The sequence below is a fragment of the Carica papaya genome, chromosome 6 (assembly GCF_054855325.1).
Source record: "Carica papaya isolate Zhongbai chromosome 6, ASM5485532v1, whole genome shotgun sequence".
NCBI lineage: Eukaryota > Viridiplantae > Streptophyta > Magnoliopsida > Brassicales > Caricaceae > Carica > Carica papaya.
The window spans coordinates 4726885-4740380 of record NC_142314.1 but is presented as its reverse complement, the minus strand read 5'-3'; the positions used below and the strand labels follow the sequence as shown (position 1 = coordinate 4740380).

General features: G+C 34.8%; 2 protein-coding genes across 4 annotated transcripts in view; one reads left to right on the top strand and one right to left on the bottom strand.

Moving 5' to 3' along the window:
• TOP3A (topoisomerase 3alpha) overlaps positions 1–13496 on the bottom strand; it is a 56179-nt gene that overhangs the window by 34557 nt on the left and 8126 nt on the right. For all 3 annotated transcript variants that reach the window (XM_088206283.1, XM_088206281.1, XM_088206282.1), the window contains 3 exons: positions 8503–8592; positions 8275–8379; positions 773–807 (listed from right to left, as the gene is read on the bottom strand). In XM_088206283.1, the coding sequence (XP_088062409.1) occupies positions 773–807; positions 8275–8379; positions 8503–8592 (230 nt within the window). The remainder of the gene's footprint in view (positions 1–772; positions 808–8274; positions 8380–8502; positions 8593–13496) is intronic.
• On the top strand, positions 8602–11042 carry LOC148253236 (uncharacterized). Its single transcript, XM_088206397.1, has 2 exons — positions 8602–10245; positions 10301–11042. The coding sequence occupies exons 1-2, from the start codon at positions 9707–9709 to the stop codon at positions 10899–10901; spliced, it is 1140 nt and encodes a 379-aa protein (XP_088062523.1). The 5' UTR covers positions 8602–9706; the 3' UTR covers positions 10902–11042.

The following is a 13496-nucleotide window of genomic DNA, read 5'->3' as shown; positions in this document are numbered from 1 at the left end:
GCTCTAATATGTCTTACATATATGTTATATGTATGATAATATGATATATATCTTATATATGTAAATGTTATATATATATTATATGCCTCCTTAATAAAGTCGCAAAACAGGTTAAAAATTAGGAATTAAAAACCTGCATCGTGCAAAGCATGGCAAGTTTCACCATAAACCCGCACAATGTGGAAGAAATTTTTTTTTTTTTAAACTCACCTTGGGTTTGGGTGGTTTTGTAGCTCGCATTCTTTACCGAGGCAGATTCAATTTTGGTATAACTCGTGCCAAACTTACCCGGTTGCCATCTCTATTAGCCCCTCCCTTCCTTCTAGGATTTTTCTCATTCCAATAATGAAATACCGAAAAAGATTTACAAAAAAGTTTAAGATTTCTTAACCTAAAACTCTAATACCATGTTGAGAATAATTCAATGTATTTTTCAATATCAAGACCCTATATATAGGTTCTCTAGAATAGAAAAAAAAAATTAATTAGTTACATGGAACATATTTACCTTAATGTCCTTTAACGTAATTATCTCATAATTATATATCATATATTCTTCAACAGGCCAAAGGTTTTTATGATAAGCATGAATGTAGATAACAATACTTGTACTTCCCTCATCAATGAATAAGAAGATAACATGATCATACAAGGATAAGTTCTTTCTTCCCCTCCCCACCCCTGGGCGGGGCCCTCTTCACACAACAATTTGCATCTATTAGTTGAAATAGAAATTTTATTTAATACAAGAAAAGCAAAGAGATGTACTAACCCCATGTCATCATATCCCATAACTAGTGCCTCTCCCTGTAAATAAATTAAACACAAAATTAGTCAGTGAATAAAAGATAAACAAATAAAAGCAATAATCAGGATAACATGGAAAAAATGGATAGAAATCCAAGTGACCAAAATGAATGTGACAATGGCTACATAGCCCCAGCTCCCACCCCACTCCCCTTTTCCGCTGAAAGAGAACGGCGAGCCTTTGAAAGGCTCACCTTATAGCTCAAGGTTAAGACAACCCTTCCCCATCCCATCCCTGCTGAAAAAAAGGAGAAAAAAGGACATCTATATATTAAGCAATACAAAAATAATAATAAGAGTCTTTTTGCACCAATCCTGACATTAGTATAAATTCAATAGTCCAAGCTCCTTATAGGCAAAGATATTATCCATTCCAATAACTAAAAACTTAGAAGGTATTTAACTAGTAAATCTTCATCACGTGGACCTAGATGATTTAACTTTTCCCTTTTGTCATAAAACCATAAACCCAATAACTCCCCTTTAAAAATCCTACTTTTAAAGAAGGGAAAGAAAAAGAAATTCTCAAATCTATGCTCAACATGCATGTCCCTATCAACCGTAGCTTGTCTTTCCTATTTTGGTTAAGAGGGAGAGGGGAGAGAGAGAGAGTTGAGCACATTCAGAAAAGGATCACTAGGCAGAAGGAAATGCATTAGTGGATTAGGGATTTCTCAGAAGATTAATCCCAATTCACAAGTACACTCTTTTACTCACATCTTACAACAGAGAGTCTAAAAAATGAGAATTCTCTACGATTTCAGTTTCCTTTAGTGGGAGAATAGAGGTAAAACTGAGTGTGCTCAAAAAGAGCAAAATAAACACCAAAAAAGCTAACTGGAGAATAAAATTTCTTTTAGGTACATGGAGAACATCCATGCAAGTTAGGTGAGAATTAAATTTTATGGTCCCAATTCCTAATATTGCGGTTAATGAACCATCAGCATTACCAATTTTCCTTGCTGGAATATGGAGCATAAGTATTAAACAATTTAAAGGAGTTGGCCATATGGTCTATAGCTCCGGAATCTGTAATCCATGACAATGCAAAGGATTTACCTGAGGTGTTTAGACTATGCAAAATAAGAAAAATACCTTAATGTTTTATGAGACCTATACCTTTAGGTTTTTCAAGTTCCTCCAATTGGGTCTACAATCACTCAATTTCTACCTTGAAATCACAGGTCTATATTCTTCTCTGCCTGAACTACATGTGTTTGTCCCTTATTCTTCTTGTGTCCCCAATCCTTACCACAGGTGGTCGCCTTTCCATGAAGCTTGCAACACTTTTCTCTAGTGTGCCTTGATTTTTCGCAGAAGGTACACCAGATATTTTCACTATTTTCCTGCCGGTAGTTGAGATTTCACTATGATTTAGTTCCTTTCCTAGTTGACATGGTTTGGAATCATTAGTTATCATTGCAAAGCAATCAATTATGCGGGATTCAAGCATAACTCCTCTTTTCTTTTCTTCTCCACTAATTAAGGATATCAGCTCATTTAGGGATGGTAACTCTCCTTCTCAAGGGTTCAGACTCTTACCGAATCCTATTCCTCACCGAGTCCAGCCATAAATTGTCCTCTATCTTTCTCAACAAATCTTTCCAAAATTGTTGCATCTTTATTCCTTCTCCATAGTGATACTATGATGTAGATTAATTTCTTACCATAAGCCTTTTAGAAGGTTGGAATATTTTGTAACGACCTTATTACCCTGTTTAGTTGTCCAGGCTTTGACGGTCAAACAATATATCTGGGCTACATCTTTTCATTTGATACATTTCTTGGATCGAATTCCAAATTTCCACTGTTGTAGGCAGGCACATAATTGGTTTACTAATCAAAAGTGTTAGAGTTCCAAAGCTAAATCATAATCATGGAATCCTCATCATCCCAAAGCATTAAAAGTGGGATCTTTCTTCAGTCCAATACCAAGGAGATGACTTAGTTTTCCTCTACCCTTAAGACTGGTCCAAATCATTTTTTAACAACTCAAATAATATTTGTCGTTGAAGCGGTAAGCAACTTGAATTGGTCAAGATCCATCATAATTTTCTGCTGAATATCCCATGTAGGTATTTGTTCCAATAATCTGGAATGTAACTTCCGACATCTTTCACAAAAAAACTTAGGCAATTAAGATCAAATAAAAAGTAACTGGAGGAAGATTACCAGTTAAAATTTCCAAAGGCTGAGCAAAAAGACTTATGTGATAACTATGCAAGTGGTGCAGCTATACAGGAAGCAACAGTAGCAGACAAAAGGGCTGCCAAGGATAGATGTGCAAGGGATGGGGTTGTTGTTGTGTTGTGCGACTTGTTGGGCATGTGGTAGAGGGAGTTGAGCATTCTGTGGAGAAACTTGTGCACACAACTAAGGAAGCTGAGTGCACGGTTGAGGCGTGGCTTGCCAGATAGAAGTCATGCAAGTGCAAGTGTACGATTCTAGTGGTTGGCCGCTGAGCAACTGCTCTAACTGCTTCTAGCCATGTGGTTTGGAACTAAGGCTAGCTGTGAAGGACAACTTATGGTAGAGGTGCTCGGTCTTGTAGTGGTAGGTGGTTGGACTGTGGTGGCCGACTATGCTGTTGGCCCCCTTTAGGGTTTTCCTATTTCAGCAATGAATACTGAATAGGTTCTCTAAAAAAAAGTAGGATTTTTTCAACCTAAACCTTTGATATCATGTGGAGAATGAAATATAAATTTTATTAAATAATAATGCTTATATATACAGATTTTATAAACAATAAAAAAGAAATATTATTAATTATATGAGAGAGGTAGACTACTAATATACTCTTTATCGTACTTACTATAAAAATACTTCCCAATAGATAGTCTTTCTGGGTTTGTCATCATTGTTGAACCTTTTAGGAGGTTCAAGTATAACCTCTCTCTGATTCTCCTTAGCTTGAATATAAGAAATATTATTATTTAGAGCCAATATCTCTTCCTACCAAAGAATCTGAACTCTAACTTATCAAATTCAGCATTGAGACCTTTAAGAAATTCATAAACTCAAATTTTTTTAAAAATTAGATTCTTAAAAATTACAGAATCATCTATACACCTAGTTTCAATGCATTGACAATGGTCAAGTTCTTATAATGGGCTCTATAATAGATTTGCATACTTGATAATAATCTTATTAACTTACTTTGTTGTAATTAGTTACACTTTAATCTCGTAAAACTTGTGCTAAATCACTAGTCTCTGGATACATCAATCAAATAGCATCCCCTATCTCTTCAGCCGTGGACAAAAATATGTGAGTTCTACAAATCTCAAGATCCACTGAGTTCAATAACCATGACATGATCATAGAATATTGTTCATCCTTAAAATTAATATTTGGAGGGACACACAGTAGATGTATATGCAGATTTCCCCTCCAAACTGATTTGGAAATCACACACTCCCTTCAGAATTTCATTTTTTGTTTGGGAAGCTGCAAAGGAGTGCATCCAGACATCAGATAACCTCATGAAAAGAGGCGTGTTTACGGCCAACAGATGTTCCCCATGCATGTGTAACCTAGAAACCTGCAATCATCTATTACTATGGTGTCTGATTACTTATAAGCTTTGGTCAATGATTTTTAGTCTCTTGAGCATTCACTGGATCATTGCTATATCTGTTAAAGGTGAACTTCTTGCATGGGAGGGGCTCGGATGAGAAACAAGTGTCACAAACTGTTTCCTTTTACCATTTTTTGGATAATCTAGAAAAAGGAAACAATAGAATTTTTTAGGGTAAAGAAACTGATTTTGTCACTATCAAGAAAGATGGTTTCATTATTTTGGATCTATTGTATTATGTCACAACCTTAGTAGCTTCAATGATTTTGGACCAATTGTAAATATCCTTATTGATCTGTAAATTCTTCTATACCTTATACATGGGCAGCGGCCCCTTGACGCCATCTCATTAATACATCATTCCATATTTTTATCTCAAAAAGAAGAATATGGTTCATCCTACGCACCAAATCTTGGATCTTCTTGTCCCTAGGACATGATTGAGTTTCTGTTTTCAATTCAAATTAGGCTTAAATGAATTGGGTACTAGCTAATATAATTCTTCTTATCTAGTCTATATGTTGTTTAAATATTTCAGAGCTCTCCTACTAGTTTGATGGGAACTTCCTTAATCTGGCAAGTGCTGCTTAAAAATTATATCATTTTTTGTTTCTAATATCTTCTACAAAATATATATCAAGTCTCCTTTGTAACATCCACCAAAATCTTTTTTTTTTATTATTAATAAATATAATTTTTTCAATTTTTTAATTATATTTTATTTTATTTTAATTTAATGAAAAAAATTGAGTAAAATTGATGGAGAATTAAATTGAAAATAATTTTAAAAAAAATGGGTGAAAAATTAGGTTCTAACAGTATTTTTGAAAGAAAAATCGGAAACCGAAGATCAAAACGCAATTTAGAAAAAATTTACAACGTTAGACGCCTGATCAGCAGTCCCGACCAACCAGGACGCGCCAAGTGGCAGAGGTGCTGACGCGGGATGCCACGCCGGGGGGGGGGGGGGGGGGGCATGTGGGCGATCCGCGCGCGCGCGATCAAACGGCTGAGATCTGTTCCCGCGCGCACGAACGGCTTGCATGCGCTCCCTCCCAAACGCAATCGGACGGCCAGATTAAAAGCGATCGGACGGTCCAGATTCACTCCTTATTTAATCGCGATCGAACAGTTCAGATCAAACGCGATGTACGACCCATATCAAAAGCGGATTGGTATAAATAACCCCCATCCGCACCAAACCCTAACCCTAGCCACCAGAACTCCTCGCCGGAGAAGAGCACCCAACCACCAGGGAGCCGACCGCCGCCGCACTGGAACCCTTTCCGACCGCCAAAAAGGGTAAAAACTTCTCTTTTTGCACGAAATTCAATTTTAAGCTCACCCATGGCTAAATCGAGGTAAAAAGACTGGCCAATTGGCCGAAAAACACCGATGAAGTCCGGTGGCGCCACCACAGGAAATTTCACAAACCGCCTCCGATGAGACCCTTCCCGATTCCTTATCACGTAATTTTTTCATCATTGTGATCACCGTTTTCTTCTCTACAGGTTGACCGAAACGAAACATTCAACCGCAACGTGAGTTGGAGGAGCCGCCGCACCGGAGAGCCCCGCCATCGATAGGTTTCGGTTTTTCGTATTTTTTGGCCCACTGAGGCCCTTTAGTGTGTGTGCTCGCAGGAATCAATGCAAAATCGGCTGAAAACGGCCTACCCGAGGGGGACCGCCGCCGCGGGCGACAACACCGTCGCCGAAGCACGGCGGAGCTGCAGTGCTGGATTTCCGAAATTGGCCAAATGGACCCTGAGATTAATTTTGGGTTTATTTGGAACATTTATAAGTACTATAGGCGCGTTTTAGTTTCTGAAGAAAAATTCAGGGAACTCAAGTACCGCCCGTATGCGCAGTAAACCGTTTAACTTTTTGACGTCAGATCAAGTAAGGATCGCTCACCTTATTCCCTATAATAGAATTGAAGTTTAAATAAATAATAATACGGTATTGCGTACAAATTAAAGAGATGTGTATAATTAATTACGAATTGCTAATGGAACCCGAACCGGACATTATTCTCTATTGATTTATTTTACAATTTAAAAGTATGATACTATCTGATTTATCTATTTTATGGTTTAAATGCATGTATTACTTACTTACTTGACTTCTGTTTGATTTGGGATTTGAAACATGATTGTATTACTGGATGCATGTTTATTTATTTATGTAGTTATGTTTGATTTGGTAATGGAGACTAAAGGAAAACAGGAAAAGAGTGTGATCAAATAAACAGATAGAATGACAGCCTTACTAAATATCCAAGGAGATAGTGGATGGATCGGATACATAGGGAACTCCACCGTGAACGTTGTCTCATATCAGAGTATGGAGACTTGGTAATTTGGGGCTCATACCGGACGAAGTATGGAAACGGTCATATAATTGAGATTGTTAAGGGAAAGAGTTCACATGTAGCAAGAACACCCCTATGAACCCCCATGAATACTAGTAGGCTGGTGAAATAAGAAACAGTTATGATTTGCCTTATTGTTAATGGATATAAATTTATAATATGTTCTTTGTTGCTGATTATTCATAAAGTTATAATCTATATGGTATTATTGTCTCTATAGGTTGTTTTCATAAATTCCACTACGGTAAGTGAACGGTAAATAATTTTATGATTGATAAACGAATTTACTAAATTTAGTGCTCTATTAGTTGTTTTGATTTTATACCAACATTTACTTCTGTGCCGGTAATATAGTGTGATATCCTTACTGGACTAGTGTACCTCATCCTTTATTTAACCATTTCAGATCAAGAGAAACTGGTTCCAGAACCCGATCCGAGATTGCGAGTAAATGCTAGATACTTTCTATTTTCTATTATTTTTCTTATTTCTCGTGTTTCTTTCAGAGAATTCATTCCGTAATATTGTTTAGTACTTTTAAGTTATTGTGTAAGGGATGTAAATATTAACTTTTTATTTCGCTTTCGCATTTAAATTATTATATATTTCCTTTTAGATTTCCGGAATCGTTACATCCTTTACTAAGGATTCGGCAACAAATAAATCCAGAAAGGATCTTGGCAATTAAGGTTATGGACAGGGAATTCAGAGTACAATGAAAGAGCTAGCAATTAAGGTCAACATCAATTGTGTCGAAGTGAACACCACGAAAAAACAATCAGAGCATAGAAGATAATGCACCAAGGTTGGCTTTGGTGTGCATGAGTATGAAAAAGAGCAAGCGTGCACTAAGGCAAACAATTGCTAAAGTAGCTTTCGATGAGAGACACATGATCAAAAGAACACGTTAAAAACACAAACAAACCTAAGGTAAGGAAAACGAGGCTGGAAACTCTATTGGTTTTTTTTCCTTAATAATAAAGAAAAGCATAAACAACAACAAAGAACAACCAGAAGAGAATCTAAGATTCTAAATATATGAGGAATTTAGAGAAAAATTAATTTTTTTGTACATTAAAAAGCATATGCATGGATTTACATAAGTTTTGCAAATAGAAAAAATAAGAAACATTTTTAGATAGAAAAAGAAAACTTAGAATACTAATTAATGTAATCAAATCAAATATCTATATCGGTGAGATTCTCTAAGCGGTATCCCATATATTAAAAAGATTAATTTTTAAAATTTTAAGATAGAAGATTTAGGGGCTTTTCCAACAAAAATATATCAAATCAACTGTAGTAAACATATAGAACCTATTTTTCCATTTCACTAAAAAGATTAGGAAAGTCTAAATGAGAAATCGAACATTTATTTCATAAAGAGTAAGAGACAAAAAGGTACAATCCTATGGTACTTATAATTAACCGTTACGTTTTCCATAATGACTAAACAATTAGGAAAATCTAATAGAGAACCGAAACATTATATTTCATAAAGAGTAAAGGGATAATACAAGGCTAGTTGGGGAGAAACGAGTGTTTAAGTCTTTTGTTGCATAAAACCGATCCAGCAGCTTTTTTATATGGTCATGCATTGTTGCATCTGTACCAATGCCCGCCTACAAACAGAATATAATGAAATAATCAGTAGCAGCAACTGAGTTGATAGAAGAAAGGGGTTGAAGAAATTGAAAACCAAGGTATGATTATGCTGCATAAACTCAATATTCTAATTTTCTCACCTTGTCCATACAGCTAAGCAAATCAGCTTCACTCAAAAGTGGTGGAGGCTTTGTGACTCCTGAATCAAGTGTCAATGTTGTCGGAATGAACTGTAATATAAACAAGAGCTTTATACTTTTAAAAAAAACACAGTAATTTTCTCTTATCTTTAAAATTGATTGTCAAATAGAAAACCTTATACTTAACCCTATTGTTCACGAAAAAATATTAACTATAAATTAGAGGGTCTATTATGTTTTCCTTTTGTTTTCTTTTCTATTTATAAGGCATGAAAATAGTAAGACTTGTACAGTATACCTGCAAAAAATTCAATATTACAATTCACTCAAGCTTTCATAAGGTACAGATAGTATTATGATCTGATCAATTTCGAACACCGTTATAACTTTATGTGGATAAAAAAGACTAGATCATTGTGTTAATAGTCTTCTGATCACTTAAACTCATATGATAAATGACTTTGTGAATCATAGAAAGGAATTATGGAACAACAAGTGACTCTTCCCTAATCCAAATGCGAAGGAGGAAAATCTTCCAAAAAATTAAGAAAAAAAAGGCCACAAACCGCAATGACTTCACTCTTATTATAGAATTCAGACTAATTAACTTTAAAAAGTTGAAAAAGGAATCTCATATACAAGTACGAGGGGGATGATGACTACATACAAATATTACCTTGAAGAATACCAACTAGAAGATCTAGATCATCCTCTAAGTGCTCCCTAAATGCAAATGGTGACTCTTGGACATTGTTGAACATCTGACATTTTAGCTCTAACAGTGAAGACTTTTTCAAAATTCAGCATATAAAATCATTTTGAATATTAATTATAAAAGATAAATTACTTCAAACTAGTTTTAAATTTAGTCAAATAAATATCATCAGATAATGATCTTCCAAAATATTTGTTATTATCTTTAAATTTTTGAATTGTAACAACTTAGGAATTTGGTATTAAAAAGTAGGAGATTAGTTTATCCTTTTTTTTATATAAATAAGTATTCTAAACTGAAATAATAGAACAATCTTTCTTTCCAAAAATTTTTTCTCAAGTTACTATTAACCTTTATTGTTTTTTAAAACCAATAAGTGGTATTAAAGACATAATTGGTCTTAAACCTAATATGTCAGTGAGCAACAGCCTTCCCTTGGCAGTCCTAAACACCTTTAATGGTGAAAACTACCAAATTTGGTGAGTAAAAATGCAAACCTATTTAGAAGCCTTTGATCTTTGGGAGTTAGTAGTAGAAGACAGACCTATACTTGCACTCCCGAGTGATCCTACTTTGGCACAAATCAAAACTCATTCCGAAGAAAAGGCCAAAATAGCCAAAGCCAAAACTGTTCTTCAAAATTCAGTGGGAGACTCAGTTTTTCCGAGAATCATGGCATACAAGACTGCTAAAGAGGCTTGGGATAAATTAAAAGTCAAGTATCAAGGAAGTGATAGAACCAGACAAATGCAGATTTTGAATTTGAAAAGGGATTTTGAAACTTTAAGCATGAAAGAAGATGAGTCCATCAGCAAATACTCAGATAGAATTTCCTTAATTGTCAACCAAATTCGCTTGCTTGGCGAGGATTTTTCAGATAGAAGAATTGTAGAAAAAGTTCTTGTAATACTTCCTGAGAGGTTTGAATCCAAAATTTTCTCTCTAAAAAAGTCCAAGGATCTTAATAATATTTCAATGACTGAATTGATGAGTATTCTTCAAGCACAAGAACAAAGAAGGATTCTGCAGCAAGATAAGATTACCGAATAAGCCTTTTATGTTCAAAACCAACAGTAGATAAACAAAAGCAAGCGACAACTTCCCAAGAAGTCATAAGAGAAGAATGAAGGTTGTGATGGCAAGAAAAAATTTGTACCCTGCAAGCATTGCAAAAAGACCACTCATATTAAGAAATATTGTTGGTGGAGGCCAGATACAATATGTGCTATTTACAGACAACTCGGACATGTCACTAAGGTGTGCAAAAGCAAGAATAAAAACTTTCAGTGGTCAACGAGCTCAAGCAATAGAAACAGAAACTCAGAAAGAGAAACTTTTTGCTGCCTCATACTTTCGAAGCATAAATACTAACAACAGTTGGCTCATTGACAGTGGATTGACGAACCATATGATATTTGATGTAGCAATCTTCAAAAATCTTGATAAAAGCTTCAGAACCACTATGAGAATTTGCAATGGAGATCTTCTTAAAGTCAAAGGGAAAGGTACAGCAAAAGTAAGAACATCTGCAGGTATCAAACTTATTAATGATGTTTTATATGTTCCTGAACTCAATCCAAATTTGTTGAGTGTTGAGAAAATGTTGGAGAGGGGATATTTTCTTGAATTTAAAAACAAAAACTACATTGTCTTTTATAACGATGGGCTGAATTATTTTCGATAAAAATGAAAGAAAAAAACTTTGTTGTGAATTGGAATATGGATAAAGCTTATGCAGGTGTAGATATGAATGATTCAAGTTTATGGCATAAAAGATTTGGGCACTTCAACCATTGGAGTTTAACCAAACTCATAAAGCATAATCTTGTTCATAATATACCAAAAATTATAGTTGAATCTCATGACTTGTCAATTGGGAAAAAAAGCAAAGCTACCACTTCCAAATGGTGAAACTTGAAAGGCATTCCAGAAGTTGCAGCTCATACACACATATGTATGCGGACCCATGTCAGTTTCATCAATGAATGGTAATCGATACTTTTTTTTAGTCATTGATGATTATTGTAGAATGTGTTGGGTCTATTTTCTTAAAATTATAAGTGAAGTTTTTGCTATATTTCAACAATTCAAAAATTATATTGAAAATCAAAACAATTTGAAGATTAAAATGATACAGTCTGACAATGGCATTGAGCACAACTCAAGCCAATTTGATAAGTTTCAGAGATGAAGGGATTGAACACTAATTCACAGTAACTTACACACCTCAACAAAATGGTGTAAGCGAGAGGAAGAACCGGACAATGATGGAGATGGCTAGGTGCCTAATTTTTTAGAAAAATTTACCCAAATATTTTTTGGGCTGAAGCTGTAAACACTTCGGTGTATCTCTTAAATAGGCTACCGACCAAAACTCTCAAGAACAAGACTCCATAGGAAGCTTGGCATGGTATGAAGCCGTCGGTGCATCATCTCAAAATATTTGGCAGCATTTATTTTTATTAAATTCCACAATAGAAAAGGGACAAGCTCGATAAAAAAGCTGAAAATGACATTTTTGTTGGTTATAGTCTTGTCACAAAAAGATACAGAATTTATTGTTTGAAAACTAACTTGTGAGCAGAGATGTTAAATTTAATGAAATGGCAGCTTGGAATTAGGAGAAACTTGAAAATATTCAAATGAAATTCCAAATGATATACCAAACCATTCACAAGCTGTTGAAAATGATGAAACTTTTGATGATGTACCTATCAGAGGTACAAGATCCTTGTCACAAATATACCAGATGTGCAATTTTGTTGTCTCAAAGCCTAGCAATTTTCACGAGGAAAAAACTTCACCAACATAGAGAAAAACAATGCAGGAGGAGATTGATATAATCAATAAAAATGAGACATGACAGCTTGTTTAAAGACCAGAAGAGCAGAAAGTGATTGGGGTCAAATGGGTTTTTAAAACCAAACTCAATCCTGATGGCTCAATATGCAAACACAAGGCAAGGCTTGTGGTCAAGGGATATTCGCAACAATATGGTGTCGATTACCAAGAAAAATTGGTTCCAGTTGCAAGGTACAACACTATCAGATTAATTATTACCTTTGCTGCATTCAAAAAATTGACAGATTCATCAACTCGATGTTAACTCTGCATTTCTAAATGGCTTTATTGATGAAAATATCTATGTTGAGCAGTTTAATAATTTTGTAATTTATGAAAAAGAAGATCATGTATATTTATTGAAAAAAGCTCTTTATAGCCTTAAACAAGTTCCAAAAGCTTGGTACAGCAGAGATAGTCATTTAATGCAGCTTGGGTTCAAAAGAAGTAATAGTGAAGCAACATTATACATCAAATGAGCAAATGAAAAAATTTTGGTTCTCTCTATATGTAGATGACATGCTTGTGACAAGGGAAGATCCTCAACTCATCCAATTTTTCAAAACTCAAATGAATGAAGCTTTCGAAATGACGGATCTTGAACTGATTAAGTATTTTTTGGGCATGAAGGTGGAGTAATCCAAAAATGAAATTTTCAAATGTCAAAAAAATTATGCAGCAAAGATCTTAAAAAAATTTCACATGGCAAATTGTAAACCTGTGGGTGTTTCAATATTTACATGTGAGAAATTGAGTAAAAATGTCGATGGAAAGAAAGTTGATGAAGGCTTGTATAGAAGTCTTATTGGAAGTCTTTTATATCTCACAGCAATCAGGCCCAATATCATGTTTACTATGAGTATTTTATCAAGATATATGCATTCTCCATCTGAAAAACATTATTTAGCAACAAAACGTATACTCAAGTATTTAAAAAGTACCATAAACTTTGGTATTATGTATAGAAGTGCTGAAAATGAAGTGAAGCTGCTGGGATATTCTGACAGCGATTGGGAAAGTTGCTTGAATGATTTCAAAAGCACTTCAGGGAATCTTTTCTCTTTGGGTTTTGGTATCTTTACATGGAGCTCAAAGAAGCAAGAAACAACAGCTCAATCAATAGCTGAAGCTACTGAAACTAAATATATTGTTGCTGCCTCGGCTGTGAATCAAGCCATCTGGTTAAGGAAACTCTTAATGGATCTTTGTTGTCAACAAAAAGGTCCAACAGAAATCAAATGTGATAATCTTTTTGCAGTATCAATTTGAAAGAACCCGGTATTTCATGGGAGTACAAAACATATCAAGATCAAATTCTACTTTATTCGAGAAGTTCAACAATCTAATGAAGTGGTTTTGGTTCATTGTTCTTCTGAAGATCAACTTGCTGATATGTAACAAAAGCTTTACCTAAGGAGAAGTTTGAAATTCTTAGAGA